Consider the following 21490-nt stretch of genomic DNA (forward strand, 5'->3'; position numbering starts at 1 on the left):
CAGAGAAAATGTCTGGCCAGACAGCTACCTGATTGGCTAACCCCCCAGCTCCTTGGTCAACGGTTCTGGTTACAGGGCCAGCTCACCATTATTTGGCACAAAGCGCTGGGAAGAAAGAAGACCTCAGCTTTCCTACCCCGCCTCCGGCCCCAACACACCCAGAGCTTAGAGACCAAGGTTCTGGTTCAGATGGGTTTCTATACACCGGGACCGCCCTAAGTCATCCCCTTCTCCAGGTTGGTTTTCCTCGGCTCATTACCACGCGAGGGCCGTGCCCCAGCCCTGGTGGAGCTAGAAGGCGGTTTGGGGACCCAGTAGGTGACTTGAAGGTGCTTCCTCGCACTTACGGGGGTATGGTGGTCCAGGCGAGCTCGCCGGACTCGCCTGGGTTTCCAACTAGAAGGGTGGAGGGGCGCGTGGGCGTGGGGACACGCCCCCAGCAAGAGAACCAGGCCGCCACCCTCCAGCACCCCCCAGCTTCCATCCCGCACCCACGCCCACCCCCTACCTGGGGCACACTCTGAACAAGGAGGGAGTTGAAAAAGGACAGACCCCGGAGTGGGAAGAGAAGAGGAGGCGCCTGGAACGCCCCGGGAGCGATAAAGGGTCGCCGAGATCGGGAGAGAGGCCATGCGGTGGCAGCCCCACGGGGACCTCGAGGCCGCTGGGTCCCCTTCCCCAGCTCCCGCCAAGCCCACCCGGGTAAACACAGCGCCGCCGCTAGACGCCGCCGGCTCCCCTCCAGCCGCCGCTAAGCCCCTCCTTTCGAGAAAGCCGGGGGCCGCCCCTGGAAGTGGTGGGCGGAGGGACCGGAGGAGGGGCGCTCAGCAGCGCTGGAGCCCAGCGGCCCGGGCGCGGAAGCCGGCATGGAAGGCGCGGCGAGTGACCCGTACCGGCGGCCGGCGCGGCGCACGCAGTGGCTCCTGAGCGCCCTGGCGCACCACTACGGGCTGGACCGCGGCGTGGAGAACGAGATCGTGGTGCTGGCCACCGGCCTGGACCAGTATCTGCAGGAGGTCTTCCACCACCTGGACAGCCGAGGGGCCGGCCGCTTGCCCCGCGCCGACTTCCGTGCGCTCTGCGCGGTGCTGGGACTGCGCTTCGAGGGGGCTGCAGCCCCCGGGGAGGCCTCCGGAGATACGGCCGCCGGAGACACGAACTCTGGGGACGTGATATCGGGGGACGCGGCCGCTGGGGAGGCCGCCGAATGCGACGAGGATGCCGAGGAGGAGGCGCGCCTGGCGCTGCGCGCGGAGCCGCCCGAGCTCACCTTCCGCCAGTTCCACGCGCGCCTCTGCGGCTACTTCGGCACCCGCGCCGGGCCCCGTCTGCCCCGCGGCGCTCTGAGCGAGCACATCGAGACGCAGATCCGCCTGCGCCGCCCGCGCCGCCGCCGCCGCCGAGCTGCCCGCCCGCCCGGCCCCGACGGCGGCCCCGAGGGCGAGCGCCTGGCGCGGCTGGAGGAGGAAAACAGCAGTCTGCGCGAGCTGGTGGAGGACCTGCGGGCCGCGCTGCAGAGCAGTGACGCGCGCTGCCTGGCGCTGCAGGTGCGCCCGCGGCCGGGGCGGAAGGGGGTGGGCGGGTAAGGACGGGACTGGAGGGCCGGCGACCGCGGCGGGTTGAGAGCCCTGCCTGGGCAGGAGGGGAGGAGCAGGGGGCAGCCCGCCTGGCTTGAGCCTACTTGCCGTCCAGCCGCTCCACCCCCTCGGGGCCTCTCCCCTACTCACATCGCCCATTCCACCCCCAAACCCCAGTCCCACTGGGGAAACCATCCCCAGCCGTACCTGTCTCCTCTTGCCCTCTGACCAGGCCCGGACGCTTCCAGGAAACCCGGACGGGCTCACATAGGCCTCTAGAGGCTTCCGGGAGGCCTAGGAGATAAGGTGTGAGGAAGACTGTCCCGCTCTTAAGGAGCTCCCTGCCTAACGGGGCCTACCTGCAGCTCTGTGCAGTCGCTCAACAGACATTGCAGAGCCTGCCTCGGGGCCTGGCCTTGTGTCCCCGGTGCTAAATAGTGTCACACCGTGTCACACCCCACAGCGCTGTGGGGGCCAGGTGCCGAGAGAGGCACGGACCCAGGGCAGGCGTCTGCGATTCAGTCAGCAAGCACTTGAGCACCAGCCTTGTGCCAAAGGGGACGACAAGAGGTACGGGATCGGAGGAGACCCAGAATAGCCTCTGAGGGAGCTGCCTGCTCCCCACGCAGCTCGGGCACAGCCCCGAGGGGTAGGGAGAGGCCCAGAAGCGCCCAGGGGTCCAGGAGCAGATTTTAGTGGCCAAGGCAAGGGCCGCGCTCACGGGCATCCCAGAAGCAAAGCCTAGGGTGGGGAGTTACTCTTGTTTTGTGGAGTAAGATCGTCCAGGATCATTCGTTCTTTAAGTCTTTGCTGCTGCTGCTGCTAAGTCGCTTCAGTCGTTTCCGACTCTGTGCGACCCTATGGACAGCAGACCTCCAGGCTCCACTGTCCATAGGTTTCTCCAGGCAAGAATATCGGAGTAGGTTGCCATTTTCCTTCTCCCTTCTTTAAGTCTTTACTGAACACCTATTGTGTGCCAGGCCTATTTTAGGCGCCTGAAGGCACAGCAATAAACAGCAGAAGGAAACGTCGCCCTTAAGGAGCCGCTGCCTAGCAGCTAGGCGTGGGGAGGGCCGGGAAGATGCACCTGAGGCCAGACAGAGAGGACCACCTCTGTGGGCTGGAGGCGGAGTGCCCCAAGGGCAGGAGGTGGGTGGAGAAGAGTCTGGGGACTCGTTGGAACCGCGCAAAGAACAGAGCGCGAGCTTCGGACCTCGCTGGCCCGTATCCATTCCCCGGGGGCACCCGTTACCACGGGACGCGAGCTCCCGTTTTAGCAGAGTTAGGGCGAGTGCTAACCGAGCTCACATGGCCCCGGTGGGTTTGCTCGCGCGCTCTGGGCCAGGTCGGGGGCCCGCGCGAGGCGCTCACCGCCCGCCCTGCCGCCCTGTCCCGGCAGGTCGGCCTCTGGAAGAGCCAGGCGGGCGCCCAGGAGGCGGCGCGAGGCGAGCCCGAGGCGGCGGCGCGGGAGCTGCGGCAGGCGCGGGGCGCGCTGGCGGCGGCCGAGGCCCACGCGGGGCGGCTGCGCCGGGGCCAGGCCGAGGTGCGGCGGCGTGCGGAGGAGGCCCGGGCGACGGTGCTCCGCAGCCTGGGGCGCGTTCGCGAGCTCGAGGCGCTGGCGCGCCAGGTGCCCAGCCTGCAGCGCGGGCTGCGGCGGCTGGAGGGCGAGCTGCGGCGATACAGGTGAGCAGGGGGCTGGGGTCGGGGATCCCCTCCCGTTTTCCAGGGCTTTCCTCCTCCCCACTCGTTCTCATGGTTCCCTGTTGTTCACGTGTTCACGGATCCGCTCATCCATCCATCCATGGGCCGTTCACCCATCACGTCCCCTCATTTGCATATTCATGATGGGCGGGTAATAGGACATGTTTATTCATGTTTGTTTTGACTGATCAGTGCGATACTATGATGGTAACAGCTGAGAGTTCCTGAGCACCTAAGATGGGCCGGCCTCTGAGCACTCAGGTGACTTAACTCACTGAGTCCTCCCAGCCACCAGCCCTGGGAGGCAGGTACCATGATGTCCCCCTTCTCTAGGTGAGGAAACAGACGGGCCGGACCCCTTGTGCTAGCTCCACCAGGGCAGGAGACTGGGCTTGGGACCAAGGTTCAAATCCTGGCAGGACCTCTGACGATGTGACACCTTGGGAAAGTCACTGGCCCCCTCCGAGTCCCGGTTTCCTCTTGGGTGGAATGGAGACTGCGGTTCCTGCCTACCCGCGTGGCTGTGAAGATGCTGTGAGGCCCTGCCTGGCTCATTTAGGTTCTCAGTGAACAGAGCTCCCACCGTTTCAAATTCCAAGGCGCCCGGCGTGCCTCCCACGTGTACTGGGCAGCAGCTCTGTGCAGCAGCTGTGTGAGGCTGCGTGGGGGGGTGGGGGGGGGGGTGCACTGTGAACCAACGTTCTGGAATCCTTGCCCTGACGCGTCACCGGAAGACCTGAGAGAGGAGGAGGGCGCTGGGGGCGGGGTTACCTGGCGAGATGCGAGATGCGAGATGAGCCAGGGACGGGAGGAGGGGAGAGTGCTCCAGAAAACGGAAAGCGCACAGGCAGGAGGGACCTGGGCCCCGGCCAGAAACGAAGAGCAGCTGGAGGCGTGGAGCGGGAGAGGCGGGCAGGGACCGGGCCAACCAAGGTCACGGCGAGGACGTCAGCCTTTCCCTCGGGACAGCATGAAGCCGTGGAGCTGGTCTGGCCCGGACTGGCGGGCGGGGCAGCCAGAAGGGGTGGCTTTGAACCTAGTTCCTCACCGGGTGGACCCTGTCCTTGAGTTCTGAGGTGCTCTCAGTGGGGACACGAAAAAGCATAATGCTGGAGGGAAGAGGCCCACTCTGGGCTAGCCTCCTGCAGCTCCAAATGTTTGGACGGTCACTTCCTGTTTGCAGAGCTGATCAGCTGGGGAGCAGGGCCGGTTGGCTTAAGGCCCGTGTCCAGCCTTGGATCTTTCTCCAAGAAGAGAAATAAAGGGTTTCTTCTTTCTTTTGACCTAAAGTAACTGTCTTTTACAGCATGGTTGTAAAAGTAACTCCAAACACTCATATAGCTCTTTACAGGGCAAAACGTGGATCCACAGCCAATGCATAAGTTAATCATCTCAAGACTGTGCAAGGGAGAGGTTCTGCCCCATCTTATAAACTGTGGGAAGTGAGGTTCTGAGAAGTTAAGTGACATACCCAGGGCCACACGGCCGGAAAGCGGAGAAGGAAGGTCTGTCTGCCCCACCGCCTGTGTTCTTTCTTTATTTCCGCTCACCTTCTCTGCTGTTGGCTCATGGTTACAAGACGGCTGCTGCAGTTCCAGACCCCATGTCTGCTATCCAGACATGAGATGGGCCAGTGACATTGAGGGCAAGAAGGGTTTTCTGCTAGTAAGCTTTGCCTTGATATTCAGGGAGAGCCCCCCAACCCCGCTTCTCCCTCTGGAACTTGCACCTCCTTCCACTCGGCCAGAACTGCATCATGTGGCTGCCTCTACCTGCAAGAGAGTCAGGTGATACTGATATCCGAAACAAAACTGGGACTCCTGGTTCTATCCCTGGGTCAGGAAGATCCCCCTGGAAAAGGAAATGGCAACCCACTCCCGTATTCTTGCCTGGAGAATTCCACGGACAGAGGAACCTGGTGGGCTACAGTCCATGGGGTCGCAAGAGTTGGACATGACTTAGCAACCAAACCACCACCTTAGGAAGGGAAAAGAGAGCAGATACTGCGGAGGCTCCAAAGGCTATGCCCAGTGAATGAGGAAACCCAGGGCAGACAGTGGCCCTCCTGTGGTGGTGAGGTGGTGGCTGCCACCTACTTCCCAGCCCTTAAGCCTGGCCCAGCCCCAAAGCAGGCCTCCTCTGTCTGTCTTCTCTAGTCAGAGTTTGCATATTTGGAGGCTGACGTACCCCCAACGCTTTCTGTCTTTGAAGAAAGGAAAGGGAAGGGGACAGAACAGCCAAGAACACTGGTCACAAAACCAAGCTCGAGGGACCCAGGACTCAGCTGAGCTTCCCGACTCCATACCAGACTCCTTCTCCTGCAGAGCCCCTCCTCAGGAGGAACTGCTCTGAGTTCTTTCTCGAAGTCAGGCCTTCACCTCCCTTCCCAGGCCTTGCCCTGTCTCTCGGGGAAGCCGCTCCCCTCATCTCTCTGGCGTTGCTGTAACCCCAGCCTGTCCAGTTCTCCCTGTCATGATGGGGATGGCTGCCCTGAGCCCAGCTTTGACAGAAGTCAGGACCCTGGAAGGTCCCCTGATCGCGGTGGGGAGGTGTCCCCTCTCTGCCCCCACCAGGGCCTGACTCTGGGCTGCTTTCTAGACACGTTTCTTAGCTCAGGGCTTCTCACTGCACAGCTGGTGAGAAACTGGGCCCCACACCTTGGGCAGCATCCCGAAGCAGTCAGTGGGGTTTTCTCGCCTCTGTCCTTGGATGAGACGGCCCCTGGATGGGCCCCCTCCTCCTGCAGGGGCCTCCTTGTCTTCACACAGCACCCGGGGTCCCCTGCCCCTGTGCCACCTGGGCCTCAGACCCCCAGTCCTGACCCCTCGGGGGCATTTCAGCTCCACCTCCCACTCCGCACACAAGCCAGGCATTTTACCTTCTAATCTGTGACCTTGGCTCTGCATTCTCCTAAATGGTAAGGTTTTCTCCAGCACTCTGTGTGTTTGAAGATAGACAGGGCGCTTCCCATAGCACCTCCATCCACCGTCTTGACTAGGAACCCAGGAGAACAGACAGGAGGTATTTGAGCCATTGGAGACACTCATGTATTCGTCCCACATTTCCTAACCACCTTCCACGGACAAAGCCCTATGCGGATATGTTGGGCACACAGAAGGGACACGGGCATGCCCACTGCCCTCTGAGGGTCCCTGGGCCCGAGCAGAGCAGGCCATGAACTTGCGCGCAGGGACACACACGTGCTTTGTGCGCAGGGGCCCAAGGGAGCGACCGCTGCTTGCAGAACCATGAGGGACCTGGATCTCACACAGGAATCCCGCACATCAATGCAGTCCACAGCCTCCTGGAGCTCAGCCGGCCAGCCCACCTGCAGAGAAGGACTGCTGGGCCCATCACGGCCCCGTCAACCTCGGGGCTCCTGCTGCCCACAGCTGCCCTCCTCAGGCTCACTCGTCCCAGACAGCAGACTCGGCTCCTCCAAATCCCACAAGACAGTCCCTCCTCCCGGCACACATGTGAGCAGAGCAAGCACAACTGATGATCCTGGGGGGAAGACGCAGGTTACAACGCAGTGATGCAGTTTCACACAGAATGTTTAACACCACGATTTATACGATGTCGTTTAGCCCTCCATCTGGATACAGTGTTTCCCTGTCACTCCTCCCAAGCTATCCCCAAACATTCTCCAGCTTTCTCTCCTCGTCTCTTTCCATCAGCCAGGTCTCTTAATGAGTGCCAGAAAGCCTGACTCGCTTAAAAAAGAAGCTGGCTTTTAAAGTTTAGGCGAGGCCAGCTTCAGGCATGGCTGGATCCAGGTACTCAATGTCACCAGGATACAGAAGCTCTGGGCTTCACTCCCAGGCCTTTGAGGCACTGACATCTACAAAGCTCCAAGTCCAGTAGAAAGAGCATCTCTTGTCTGAGTTAGCCTGCTGAAGTGCCAGGCTGAGCCTCAACGGACCAACTTGGAAGCATGTTCATCCCTGAACCCACCAGGAGCCAGGATCATGTGATGCTCTGACTGGCCAAACTGTGGTGACTGACCTACCGAACTTACACGTACCCACAGTGAACCCTGCCGAACTCTGGGTCTGAGCTCCTCCCAGGAGAATCACAGAAGTGCACGTCCCAGAAATGTTGAATAATACACACCCCAGAGTCAGCTCTTCCAGGCTGCTGAATGCTTCGCGGTGTTTGGGGGCACTCTGCATCCTCCCTGACCTCCCTGTCCTGTGCCTCAAAAGTTGCAGGGAGGATGGGCCAATCAGCCCAATAAGGATGGGCTTATAACCGGTCTCCGGGCCCAGCCCGCAAACCCTGCGAGAAAGCAGGACGGCTTGAGCTTGTTAGACCAGCACCCAGCCCAGGGCCCCGAGGAAGACGGTGAATGAGCAAGTGTCGGGACCAACGGGCGTGTGGACGGACGCAGCCTCGGGAACGTCTCAGCAGCAAGGGCACAGGCGTCCAGTGCCGGGCGAGTGCCAAGCCGTCCCGGGGCCTGACCCTGCCTCCAGCGGAGCCGCCCTCCACTCGGTGACCACGGATTCTCTCGAAGCCTCGAGTCTCAGCCACCCGTCTGCCCGCTGCCCCTGCCCCGCGCTGTCGAGGAGAAGCTGGCCCTTTAAGACACCTGGCCGGGCAGCCTGGGGCCGGCACTGCTGGGCAGGGGGAGTGGGGGTGCGCTCCGCCTTCAGAAAGAGACCAAAAAGCCGGCTCAGCTGGAGCTGAAGAAAGGGCCACCCGGCCTCCTCTGTGCTTTGTTGTGTTTGCCGGGAAGGATGAAAAGACCGGGGTGTGGGGTGCAGACGGAGGTTGGCAGGGGCCCGCCCACTGGGCCGCCCTCCACAAAGATGAGGGCTTTGCGGGCCACCGCCTTTCTCCCTCCTGCCCAACCAGGGCAGCTGGGCCTGGGGGGGGGGGTTGGGGGCAACCTCAGGGGGTCAGGAGGGAGGCAGACAGGTGGGGGGCAGGCGGCAGGGCCGGGAGCCATCTGCGACAGAGGGGGGATGCAGCTCCCAGTATCCTGAGAAACCAGCGTGTGGGTGGCCGCTCGTGGGAACCAAGGCCTTTCCCGGGGACAGTACCCCAGCTCACAAAGGGCCAGGGCTGGCCTGGCGCATGCCCCACCGGACCACCCCGGGCCGAGCCGCAGAGGGGGTTCAGGGCGGGGGGCAGGCTTGGGAGGCCCAGCCCGGCCTAGACTTGAATCCCAGCTTCCCCAGATGCTTACACGGGCCCTTGAGCTGGTCCCTGCCCTCTGTGAGCCTCCCTTTCCTCGCTGTGAAGTGCGGGTGGGACCCCACGCCCCCAGCTGGGTGTGGGTGATCCCTGAGGTGGGGCAGGGCGGTGCAGGCTGGGGGTGCAGCTCTGGGGCGCTGACCTGTGTGCATCATTCTTGCTGTTGCAAGCGTCCGTATCCTCATCGGTAAAACGGGGATAGAACAGTAACTATTTTGACACCCGCTTCACAGGGAATTTAAAGATAAAGTGCCAATACATAGGAAGCACCTGGAGTGCTGCTGAGCGCTGAGAAGATCCTTGATAAAGTTGGAGATGACTTTTGTATCTGTCCCTTCTCACAGCATCCCCCATAAACAGTAATGGTAATGGGAGTCGGTGCTGTTGACAGGAACCAGAGGCCAGGCCTGGAGAGACTCTGGCCCCGGAGAGCCCGCTGTGTGTAGAGATCTCCACAGGCAGTGGTCAGTGTCCGCTGAATGTCAGGGGCCTGCCGGAGTTGCAGAGTGTGGACAAGCACAGAGGAGGCATGCGTGATGCTGGCCGGGGCATCTCTGGAGGAAAGCCGTCACTCGAGCTGGGTGCTGAAGGATGAACAGGAGTTTTCTCAGGCCCGGCAGATTCAGGCCACTGTGAGTGCAGACAAAGGCCCGGTGCCTCGAGGGAGCAGAGACAGACTGGCTGGCGGGTGTGAGGTGGGAAGTGGCAGAGAGGGTGCTGGGAGTGCAGGTGGGGATGGTGAAAGGCCCTGAGCGCCGGGCTGAGGCGTGAGGCCTTTGCCCCAGAGAAGGAGCAAGACAAACAGGGAGGAGCGAAGTGGCTGCTCTGAGCTGCACGGCGCCCCTTCAGGCTGTGGAGAGAGATGGGCAGACGGGAGACGTGAGGCGAGGCCGGTGAGGGCGCTGTTTCTGGGTGCAGCGCCCGAGAAGGGACGGGCCACCAGCCCACATCCCGAGGGCTCACCCGGAGCTGGGCAGAGCCTCTCCGGCCTGAGACGCTTCCTCTGCAGGGTAAAACAGACAGGAGAGCGGGAGGTGGCGGAAGCCTGGACAAGGGGAACCTTCCTCTGGGTGGAGGAGCCGGCAAGGGGTCACCCAGAGCGAGTCTTGGTGTCTTCCCGTCACGCTGGGTCGGGGAGCGGGTGTCACCCCGGTGCCAGCAGAGCGCTCCGATGACCCGTGGCTGTCAAGGCACCACGGGCCGGATGCTGAGCCGGGGCCTCGGGGGCCAGGGGAGTGCACACCGTGCCTCGGGACTCACACATGGTCACGTTCACAGTTCACAGTCACAGGCCCTGGGAGCCAAGCTCAGCAAAGCGTCCCACTGGGCACAGGCTGAGGAGGCGGCGGTCAGGTGACCGGCTCCTCCTGACTCCAGGGGTCCTGCTGGAGCACAAGAAGCCCTCAGTGGGCGGTTAAGCCAAAGTGTGAAAGTGTCAGTTGCCCACTCTAGTCCAACTCATGGCGACCCCATGGACTGTAGCCCGCCAGGCTCCTCTGTCCACGGGATTCTCCAGGCAAGAATCCTGGAGTGGGTTGCCATTTTTTCCTCCAGGGGATCTTCGTGACACAGGGATCAAAGCCAGGTCTCCGCGTTGCAAGCAGATTCTTTACAGTCTGAGCCACCAGGGAGGCCCCAAGTTGGGGGTTATCGGACTGCTTATTTAACTTCTATGCAGAATACATCATGAGAAATGCTGGGCTGGGTAAAGCACAAGCTAGAATCAAGATTGCCAGGAGAAATATCAATAACCTCAGATATGCAGATGACACCACCCTTATGGCAGAAAGTGAAGAAGAATTAAAGAGCCTCTTAATGAAAGTGAAAGAGGAGAGTGAAAGACTGGCTTAAAGCTCAACATTCAGAAAACTAAGATCATGGCACCGAGTCCCAACACTTCATGGGAAATAGATGAGGAAACAATGGAAACAGTGAGAGACTTTATTTCCTTGGGCTCCAAAATCACTACAGATGGTGACTGCAGCCATGAAGTCAAAAGACGCTTGCTCCTTGGAAGAAAAGCATGCCCAACCTAGACAGCATATTAAAAAGCTGAGACGTTACTTTGCCAACAAAGGTCCGTCTGGTCAAAGCTGTGGTTTTTCCAGTGGTCGTGTGATGCATCTTCAGAGATGTCCCTCAGACATGTGGCCTTCACCACACTATTAAAGGCAGAAGGCAGGCGGACATCTGTCCTGTTCTACCCAGAAAAGCAAGGTCTGCCCCCAAAGCCACACGTGCACGGCCAAGTGAGAGTAGCAGCCAGGGCACGGGCAGGGAGCCGGGACGAGCAGAGACAGTGAGCGGGGAGGAGCCAGCGACAGCCTGCTGAGCTGTTTGATGGACGGTGTCCCCCAGAGACGTCTACCCCCAGGCAAATGCGTGTCCCCGGCTGGATTTCCTCAGGGCACAGCCTGGGCCCACACTTCCACTGACAGCCTAGGGTCTGGGTGGTGGGCTCCTGCCAGGAGAAGGGGCTTGATTAAAGCCAATGTATGCAGTAGTCACGTACAGATGTGAGAGCTGAACCATAAAGAAGGCTGAGCCCCGAAGAATGGATGCTTTTGAACTGTGGTGTTGGAGAAGACTCTTGAGAGTCCCTTGGACTGCAAGGAGATCCAACCAGTCCATCCTAAAGGAAATCAGTCCTGGATATTCATTGGAAGGACTGTTGCTGAAGCTGAAACTCTAATACTTTGGCCACCTGATGCGAAGAACTGACTCATTGGAAAAGACTGATGCTGGGAAAGATTGAGGGTAGGTGGAGAAGGAGATGACAGAAGATTAAATGGTCAGATGGCATCACCAACTCAATGGACATGAGTTTGGGCAAGCTCTGGGAGTTGGTGATGGACAGGGAGGCCTGGTGTGCTGCAGTCCATGGGGTTGCAGAGCCTGACACACTTAGCGACTGAACGACAACAATCTGGGCAGTAAATGTGTCCTTCGGAAAAGGATGGCGATCTGGCCAAGGTCACCCAGGCAGTCAGGGCACAGCCCAGGCGGGACTCAGTCCTCAGGGGCCCAGGAGTCCCGGGCTCTCCTGCTTCCGTCGGGGTGGGGCTCGGGAACAGCCTCAGCTCTGTGCCTCTGGGGTTATGTTGGGATGCTCTGTGGCCCCATGTTCAGGAACCCTGCTTTTCCAGTTGCAGGCCAGGCGGATGGCCTCAGGTATGCAGATGGGTGACAAGCAGACCAGGTCGTTGGTTCCCCAGGCCAGGGGCAGCCTCCCAGGCCCCGGGTGGCCTGACTGCCAGACCAGTCAGTTGCCTTTGGCCGTGACGGTGGTCACGGAGGTGGGGCCCCCACTCCGGCCCCAGCGTCCTCCACTCTGCCCACATGCACACCTCCAGCTGCGCCAGCCTCTCTGTTCCTCACACCCCAAACCTCTCCGTGCCTACTTCAGGGACCCTGAACACGCTGGGGGACTCCTGACAAATTCACATCCATCCAGCCGTCTTAGCTACATCCCATGACGTCTTCAGGGGCCCTGGCCTCTGCTCCGTCATCTCTCATAGCCCCTGGCCTTCCCATCTTTCATTTATTTCTTCCCATCTTCCATTTATTTCTGTCATGACTTCGCTGGTTCTGGGTGGCCCCGAGGGAGGCAGGCTCCCGCAGGTGGGGCCACTCCACCGCGTGCACCGTTTCCAGCACACACGGTGGCTGCCACACTGCATCTGTCGGATGCACTGCAGAGCAGAATCAACAGCCTGGACTGGAGGGGGTTGCTCGGACACCCGTTTGCACCTGGCCCCCAGTAAAGGCAGCACCCTGCGTTCCGCAGGGGAGCAGAAACAAGGGCCAGTTGAGAAGGGCGCCCTGGCCCCAGCTCTGTCTGCACCTCCACTCTGCGGGCTTTATTTTTAGCTCTTCCTCCTCAGTCCCCCACTGAACCCGTCTTCCTCCTGTTGTTCTGGTGTTTGCACACGCGAGTCTCTGCTTCCTCTGAGCCTTTGCTCAGGAAAGGCAGCCGGCCTGTGAGCCTCTGGGACCTCCGGCTGCCTGGCGCCCCCACTCCTAGCCAGGCCTCGAGTGTCCACTCTGCCCAGGAGCTTCCTGAAGCTTAGGGGCCGCTGGGGTCAGAGGGACGAACACAGGGAGGGAAGCAAATGCGAGTGACGTTTTCCATCCAGCTCAGAAAAATGCTGAATCCGGGGGTGTTCGATGGTCTCCGACTGGACCACCTTGCTGAGCCATTTGGGTACAGCGCAAGCCATTCAAACGCTAACCCACGGTTGCCGTGGGTGTTTTGCAGATGTAATTCAAGTTCATAACCAGTTGCACTGGAGTAAGAGAGACAGATGATCCTGGATTATCTGGGTGAAGCCGATCTAATCACTCGACAGGCCTTTAAGTGAGGCTGAGGGTGTCCCCGAAACAGAGGGATTCCACTGCATCCAGGGCTCCAGATGCCTGTGAGCCCCTCCTCTGGATTTCAGACTTGCTGGGCTGGTCCCCCAATCACAGGGGCCACTTCCTGGTGGTAGAGCTCTTGAGACAGCTCTGCAGGTACAGACGTGAACATAGGTGGGCGTCCCGTCCTGGCCCGCCTTCTCTGGCTGAGGCCTGACTCGTGCAGGGGCTGAGGCAGGAGGGCACAGAGCTCCGTTTTGGTGCGCTTGCGGCACGAGGCAGCGCTGACAGCTTCGCACACACAACCTCGTGTAACCCCCAAGCCACGCTCTGTTTATCACTGACCATACTTTAGGCTGCAAGTAGCAGGAAACTCTGCTCAGAGCGGCTTAAACCACAGGAACACTGGCGCTCCTGCATGAGAAGCCCAAGGGAGAGCAGCTCAGTGATGTTTGCAGGCAACCAATTCTCCATCTTCCGACCCTGTCTGCCTCAGCTTGTCATCTTGGTCTATCAGCAAAGGCCCCTCATGGTCACAGGATGGCTGCCATGGCCTCAGGCATCACTGCCACATCCAGAGACAGAAAAATAACTTCCTCCTTCAACTCCTCTGTTCCCAGAGATTCTCCTGGAAGACATCTTACTTCTCACCGGCAAGGATCACGTCATATGCCTGTTCCTAAACACACCTTTGGCAAAAAGAAGGAATCGCCATGATCAGCTTAGACCCATCAGGTCTCCTGTCTGGAGGCACTTGGCCACTTAGTGTCTGACGGAATAACTGAGGTTGTGCCAACGAGGCAGATGGGTGTGCCTGTTTGGTTCGTTGTATTTGGTTTCTATGCAACCGTAACAGATTACCACCAACTTAGGCACTCAAAAACAACATCCATTTATGATCTCACATTCTGCAGGCCAGAAGTCCAGGCAGGCTTGCCTAGTCTCTCTGCCTGGGCTCCCACAAGGCCGAAATTAAGGTGCCGCTGACCTGGGACTCAAGAGAAGAATCTGTTTCCAAGCTCACCCAAGGGGTGTTGAATTCAGGTCCTTATGGTTTTACGGCTATAATCCCTGTTCTTTGCTGGCTGTTGGCAGGCGTCGCTCTCCACATACCGCCTCCCGTGGCCCTGCTCATCCTCCAGCCAGCAACGACCCAAGTCCTCACACTTCACGTCTCCCTGACTTCCTCTTCTGCATCAGCCAAGACAGTTTTCTGTTTTTAAACTGTGATGAGGTGGAGATAATACCCAGGCTTAAGATCAGCTGTCCCATATAACGTAACACCATCCCAGGAGTGACACCTCGCTACATTCACAGGTTGCAGGAGTTAGGGTGTGGGGTCTTGGAGGGTCATTCCTAGAGGACAAGATGTCTCCATGGGAGCAGTATCCCCACCAGAGACATCCTGGACATTCATTCGGAGGGCCTGTTTGTCTCAATGACCAGGTAGGCGGTGTTCCTGGCACTTGATGGGGGTGGGTGGTTCCCAGGGACACAGGCCTTTGGGTAGGTCCCGCACCACCCACCAGGGTTACCTTGTACCCCAAATAGCTTCCAAATGCCCAGCTGGGTGCTCATCCCACGAAAAACATGCTTTTCATTGTAATTGTCTGAGACTACAATCTAACTCTGCTTTACATATAAACACAACTTTTTTTTGTACAATTTTAATACACAGAGTCTTAGAATGCAATGCTGTGTCAATTGAGGAAAGGTTATGTTATGGTTTGTTTGGAATTTTCCAAGGGTTGCTCATCATTTTATAAACACATCACAGATGATAACACTTGTGAAGCTTAACCCGCTGGTACGAGCTCCTGTGCCCACCTGCATTCGTCACTCCACGTCCCAGGGAGCCTGCATATCTATCTGTCTCTGTGTCCATCTGTCCATCCATCCATCTGAATACCTTTCCCTAGCCCTTATATCGATGCCAAATATAGGGAAAGAGTGTCACGGACATCCGATTGAGTACTACCTTACCTCTCTGAAATTCAAACTAAGCCATTATTAAATAGGTTTAATCATCTAAAAGGTGTTTATACCTTGACTCTTTACATATTGAAATGTGTACTGTAAAATTCGTTTCTCTCTCCTTTAAATCACAAAGCATCAGTTCAGTTGCTCAGTCATGTCCAGCTCTTTGCGACCCCATGGACTGCTACTGCCAGGCCTCCCTGTCCATCACCAACTCCCGGAGTTTACTCAAACTCATGTCCATCAAGTTGGTGATGCCATCCAACCATCTCATCCTCTGTCATCCCCTTCTCCTCCTGCCTTCAATCTTTCCCAGCATCAGGGTCTTTCCAAATGAGTCAGCTCTTCGCATCAGGTGGCCAAAGGATTGGAGTTTCAGCTTCCCCATCAGTCCTTCCAATGAACACCCAGGACTGATCTCCTTTAGAATGGACTGGTTGGATCTCCTTGAAGTCCAAGGGATTCTCAAGAGTCTTCTCCAACACCACAGTTCAAAACCATCACCCAGAGTTTTTTCAAAGTATATGTAAAGACAGGGTCTATCCCTTATTCAGCTCACTTTGGGATCTTCCAAAATAACCATTATAAAAAGAGGGTGGCAGTTTGTTGAAGGTGGGGTCCTCTGCTGTGAGGGGACAGAATGAGTGGCTGAGGGGCACGGCAAGGGTCTGCCTCCACCAGTGCCCAGATCTCACGATGCTCTGCTCTCCAGGCGTTTGCCAAAGTTCAGACACTCTCCAAGGATCTGTGTCAGTTTTTGCCATCTCTGCATCAAACCTGTATTATTCTTCTTTAGTTACTATTTTCCCTTAAATCATCTCACTCTTTTTACTTAATGGATTTGAAGAGATAGCCCCTGGTGGCTTGGGTGGTAAAGAATCTGCCTGCGATGCAGGAGACCCAGTTCAATAACTGGGTCAGGAAGATCCCCTGGAGGAGGAAATGGCAACCCACTCCAGTGTTCTTGCCTGGAGAATCCCAGGGACGGCAGAGCCTGGTGGGCTGCCGTCTATGGGATCGCACCGAGTCAGACACGACTGAAGTGACTTAGCAGCAGCAGCAGACTAAATAATTCAGGTTAAAACCACACACACACACACACACACACACACACACCTCCTGTTCACCTGAGTCCTGCCTAAGGTCCCCCAGATCACTGAGCAGAAGCAGGACCCCCTGTGTTCAGAAGCGCCGTATTTCATTTCAGGGCCATCGGTGTTTCCTGGCAGATGAACAGGGGATTGAGCTGGGGCCTGAGGGCAGGGGCAGTCTTGGAGGGTCCCACGGTCATGCCAGGGTCCTGGGGCAGGAGACAGATTTGGCAGCTCTGTAGAACCCAGGGAGGGTCCATCCACTGGAGGCCTGGAGCCGGGAGCTGCCAGGACCGGAGGGAGAACTCAGGAACATCTGGCCCTTGTCAGGCCGTGTCGGAGGCCGGGCCCAGGGCCAGAGCTGGCCGCCGCCTCCAGCAGGAGGAAGATGTCTGGGGGGGCTCCGGGTGGTGCGCAGATGTGTGCAGCTGGAGGGGACACTCCGGCAGGACGAGGACTGGGGTCTGCTGGGTGTGAGGGCATGAGGGGACAGCGGGCAGCGAGGGCCCGCCACCCCCCACAAGGGCCTGCTCAGGAGGCGTTCGGCGACTCCTATGGGGTGACCGGCCTCCCTGCAGAAGCGCCCCCAGCCCCTCTGTGTCTCCCCGGGGAGAGCGGCCCGCGTGGGCAGGGGGCATCGCCTGCCAGGGAGGGCCTCCACCAGCCTTTTCAGCCCTGTTGGCTCAGGCCCTGGGCTGGATCTGGTGTGTCTCCAGCTGTCCTTAGCAGCGCCAACCTCTCTTTTCAACAAATAAGCAACGGCCTGGCTCAGAGGCAGACGGAAAACAAGACGGAGCTGCGCAGGCGGCTCTGCGGTCACTCCCTGTGTTTTCCCAGTTACCTCCTGTCTTTGCAAGAGACGCCGGCTTTTCGCTCTGGGTGATAACGTTTCCCGTGAATGGAAATCTGCCTTAGTCAACAGTTCAGCCAGGGACCCCAAGTGCCTTTGGTTAGGGGAGGTTCTGCTCACTCTCTCGCCTGGAGGGTCCAATCCTCCGAGGGCTGGGCAGGGGCTCAGCCGCATCCGCAGGCCTGAGACGGCCCCAGGGTCTGAACGCTGATGCCCTTCTCACTGTCTTTCTGGAACAATCCAAGAGCAGAAGGACGGGAGGAGCTGGAATCCTGTCGGGCGCGGGGCCTGTGCCCCCCTGACCCGCTCTTCCTCTCATCGCCTGACCTGCCGCGAACAGTGTCATTCATCCATGCCCTCATTCATTCATTCATTCATTCATCCGACAAACCTCAGCTGGCTGCTCCGTCCTGTGCTGGGCCCCTCAGCGAACACCAACAGTTGCTGAAGACCACGGGAGCTCAGGGCGTCCAGGCGGGGAGGCGAGAAGAGAGAGGGGGCAGTGGAGACCAGCCTGGTGGGCTGCACCCAGCGGGCTAAGGGAGCCGCGGGGTCTCCGCAAGCTCCTCCTGCTCTGCACCTCAGTTTGCTCATCTGTGAAATGGCAGGAATGAGCGTAAGTCTTTCTTAGGGCTACTCAGAAGAGTAGATGCTGCTGCTGCTGCTAAGTCGCTTCAGCAGTGTCCGACTCTGTGTGACCCCATAGACAGCAGCCCACCAGGCTCCCCCGTCCCTGGGATTCTCCAGGCAAGAACGCTGGAGTGGGTTGCCATGTCCTTCCCCAGTGCATAAAAGTGAAAAGTGAAAGTGAAGTCCCTCAGTCGTGTCCGACTCTTAGCGACCCCATGGACTGCAGCCTACCAGGCTCCTCCGTCCATGGGATTTTCCAGGCAAGAGTACTGGAGTGGGGTGCCACTGCCTTCTCCAGAAGAGTAGATGAGTTTTTCCATTAAAACATGCAGAGAATACTCACTGCAGTCTATACAACAGGTAAACAGTGAGGACAGGCTGTACACACCAGGGAACTACACTCATAGCCTGTGATGACCTATGATGGAAAAGAAGCTGAGAAAGAACGCGCGCGTGTGTGTGTACACACACATATTCCTCTCCAGGCTTTTCATATTCCTTTCCATTTACACACACACACACACCTGAGTCACTTTGCTATACATCTGAAACTAGCATAATACTGTACATTCACTACACTTCAATTTAAAGTTAAATGTGCATGTCGAAGGGGGAAGAACAGAGCAGGATCCGGTACCCAGTAAGGTGTTGGCAATGCTTATCAAGGATCCAGAGGGCAACCGACCAGAGGGTCAGTGAGTCTGGCCGTGCGTGCCTCGAGGTCACCACCAGCAGCGAGCCGGAGACCAGCCTGGACCTTGGAGGCCCCCCAGTGGATGCTGTGTTAAGGATACTGGCATCCCTTCTCTCGGCTGTAGGAGCCGCTGAACCATTTTGAGGGAGAGAGGGACTGGGTCGGAGCTGTCTTCCAGAAAATGGCCAGGACAGCAAGTGCTGACAGCCTGGGCGTCGGGGGAGAGGCAGACACCCTTCACAGGTCGCAGGTCCCCTCTCTGTGACCTTGGGGCTGGCACCTTCCAGGAAGCCGGAGGTGCAGGTCAGGGGGGCCACAGGTGACCTCTGCCTGCCCCCCAGGTCCGCTCCCCGGACCAGCCCCACGCATCTCGTTCTTATGGGAAGCCCTCGTTAAACCACGGGCCCCGTGGTCCAGTCCTGGGGCCAAGAACTGTCAAGTTTCTAGGCCCAGAATATCCCAGCAAGCTTTCACAAGCTACTGCAGGGAGGGTTTGCAGCCAGTCCATCGAGGGATGCTACACAGACAGGCGCGTCCTCTTAACCCGTCGAGGTGGGAAAGTCAGCAATGCCATTTGCGTCAGCTGGGCATACGCATGGGCTTCCCTGGTGGCTCGGCGGGAAAGAACGCGCCTGCCGATGCAGGAGATGAAGCTCAATCCCTGGGTCAGGAAGATCCCCTGGAGGAGGAAACGGCAACCCACTCCAGTATTCTTGCTAGAGAATCCCATGGACAGAGGAGCCTGGCGGGCTACAGTCCACAGCCTTACTGTGACCACCCCCTCCCCTGGGCTGGCCTCTCCATACGACCTCCAGGTGGCCAAAGCCAATGGCCACTGCTTGGGGGGCCAAGATGGCGCCCTTCCCTGGGGCGGTGGGGGAACGGGAGGAGCAGATGCAGGAAGACATGGAGGCCTTGGGGATTGCACGGGGCTTCCAGGAGGAGGTGACCAGGCAGCAGCCACGGGGGGGAGGGGCTCATGAGGAAACAGGATCTGAGGGGCCAGGGCTGCAGGCAGGTTTGGAAGCCGGGGTGCTGGCTGACCCCTCGCAGAGCGAGTGTGCACGAGGAAGAGAGACGAGGTCCTCGGGTTTAGGGTCAGGACGTGGAGGATGAGTGAACGAAAGGGCGCTGGGGAGGACAGGAGCCTCCCGGAAGCCGAGGGCTGGAGGTGTCCAGCCAGGGAGCGGGGTGGCTGACAGGACGTGCGTGGAGCAGGCAGAGAACGAGCTTGGAGGCTCGCTGCTCTGTTCCAAGGTGACGATGGCTCGGCTCGCCCGTGTGACACACGAAGCGGCCTGCGGCTGCAGACGGACCCCACGGAGAGGGGCCAGCCATGCAGGCCGGGAGGGCCAGCTGCTGGACAAGAGGGACACCCCACGTTTCTCCGCAGCCGCGTCTTGCCTCTTGGAAAACTGCAGAGCGTGTCCTGGTCTGTGGTGCTCTCTCTCCCAGCTCTGTCCCTTCTGCTTCCCCTTCCTGACTCTGCTGCATGTGACCTGCAGCCCCCTAACCAGGGTGGCAGCTGGGCTGGGCCACTCCATGTGACCTGCGGCCCCCTAACCAGGGTGGCAGCTGGGCCAGGCCGCTCCAAGCTCGCTGCGCAAGCGTCCCCTGCGCCTGGCGGGGCTGGAGCGTAAACCCAGTTCCTATACTTCTGAGCCGTGTGGCCTGGGCCAGCCACTCTGGGAAATGGGGGTCAGGACGGTCCCTGCCTCCATCCAGGCAGGGTGGTGGGAGGACATGTTCACAGCCCCGGAGCAGCGCCTGGCACCTCGCAGGGATGCTGAGAGATTAGATGCGGTGTTGATGCAGGAAGTCGCCCTTGGAACCAGCTTCAAAGACTGCGGTGTCTGAGGGGATGTGGGGAACGTGGGCCAGCCTCTGCTAGGAAACTGTTCATAAGGGCTGTCCCCACCAGCTCATTTTGCTTGTTGAAGCCCTTAAATAATTTAGGGAAAACAGAGGTTTCTCACAGTGGGAGACTTAGATACTGTCCACTGTTGTTGCTGCTGTTTAGTCGCTCAGTCGTTGTCCCAGTCTGCGACCCCCTGGACTGCAGCCTGCCAGGCTCCTCTGTCCATGGGATTCTCCAGGCAAGAACACTGGAGTGGGTTGCCATGCCCTCCTACAGGGGATCTTCCCAACCCAGGGATCGAACCTGTGTCTCCTGCATGGCAGGTGGATTCTTTACCTCTGAGCCACCAGGGAAGCCCATTCCAACGCTATTCAAAATTCTACATATTGAAGCCCCTTACTGTTTACGCACCTCCTCTGCCAGGAAGCTCACCACCTCCCAAGGAAGCCTATTCCGTTCTTGGTCAGCAGTTTGTGAGAAAGCGATCCTGTGTCTTCTCTTCTGGCTGTGATCTGCACCTCTGGAGTTGAGAGGGACTGTCCCCTCCCCAGTTAGACCTCAAATGATATGCCCTAAGCTCCAGTTTCTCTCTGAACCAAGAATCTGCATCCAGGGGATCTCACACTGATTGCCACTGAGCACCTCCCCAGCCTTGGCTTGTCCTGGGGGCGCTGAGTGCAGGGTGTCATCAGAGTTAGCGGCTCATTAAACACAGAGTCCCCCCAGTGGCTTCCTGCCCCTCTGCCCACTGGCACAGGGCGAGAACCCAATGGGAGCTGGGAGGACCTCGGAGGGGTCGGCTCCAGGGATCCACCTGCAAAGGGGCCCCAAGTCCCACCGCCAGTCCCTCTGGCAGCGCTGGGGTGGGAACCCAGGACCCCCACCCTCTGGACACAGAGGCTCCTCAGAGGGTTTTGCCTCTAGTCCCATTGGCTAAAATCGCGTCACAAGCCTATGTCTTAGCTGCAAGGGAAGCTGGGTGACTGTCCTCCGTGGAAAGCTTGACTCTGCCGTGCTGGCCATCAGGTAGCGGGCTGGTGGGGTCGGCCGCAGAGACCACCACGGGCTTTGGCAGGCATGTCACAGGCAGCTTAGCCTTCGCAGTGGGGAGGGTGGGCCCACACCCCACACTCTCCCGCAGGAAACCGGCGGAGCCCCCGCCCTCTCAACACCTGTGTCTCCCCCGCCCCACAGGTCAGAGGGCACCCAGCTCCCGGGCCCACCACGAGCCAGCCCAGAGCCCGACACCAAGAGCAGCGAACCTGAGGATGGTGAGGCCAGAGGCCCAGAGCCCCCTCCAGACGGAGCCTGGGGGTCCGACAGCAGCCCGGCGAGCAGACCCCCAGGCCCAGGTTTGTCCCGCACACCCAGGGTCCTGTCTGCGCTGATGCTGCCATCCAGCCTCTAGACAGAGCCCCACCCTCTACCTGCTGAGGTTGGGCTTCCCCAGCCCCTAGGCTCCCCCCCGCCCCGCAGGCCTGAGAGGGACACCCTGTTGGGGAGGGTGGGTTCCAGGGAGGCGGGCTCTGGCTCAGCGCGCGGAAACGTGTCTCCTGT

General features: G+C 59.2%; 1 protein-coding gene across 1 annotated transcript in view; it reads left to right on the plus strand.

Moving 5' to 3' along the window:
- Window positions 1-839: 839 nt before the first annotated feature.
- The window catches only part of EFCC1 (EF-hand and coiled-coil domain containing 1), a 29950-nt gene continuing 9299 nt past the window's right edge, over window positions 840-21490 (plus strand). The window contains exons 1-3 of the mRNA XM_055557470.1: window positions 840-1547; window positions 2977-3260; window positions 21128-21285. Coding sequence (XP_055413445.1) covers window positions 867-1547; window positions 2977-3260; window positions 21128-21285 — 1123 coding nt within the window. The 5' untranslated portion in view covers window positions 840-866. The remainder of the gene's footprint in view (window positions 1548-2976; window positions 3261-21127; window positions 21286-21490) is intronic.

The sequence above is a fragment of the Bubalus kerabau genome, chromosome 20 (assembly GCF_029407905.1).
Source record: "Bubalus kerabau isolate K-KA32 ecotype Philippines breed swamp buffalo chromosome 20, PCC_UOA_SB_1v2, whole genome shotgun sequence".
Classification (NCBI taxonomy): Eukaryota; Metazoa; Chordata; class Mammalia; order Artiodactyla; family Bovidae; genus Bubalus; species Bubalus kerabau.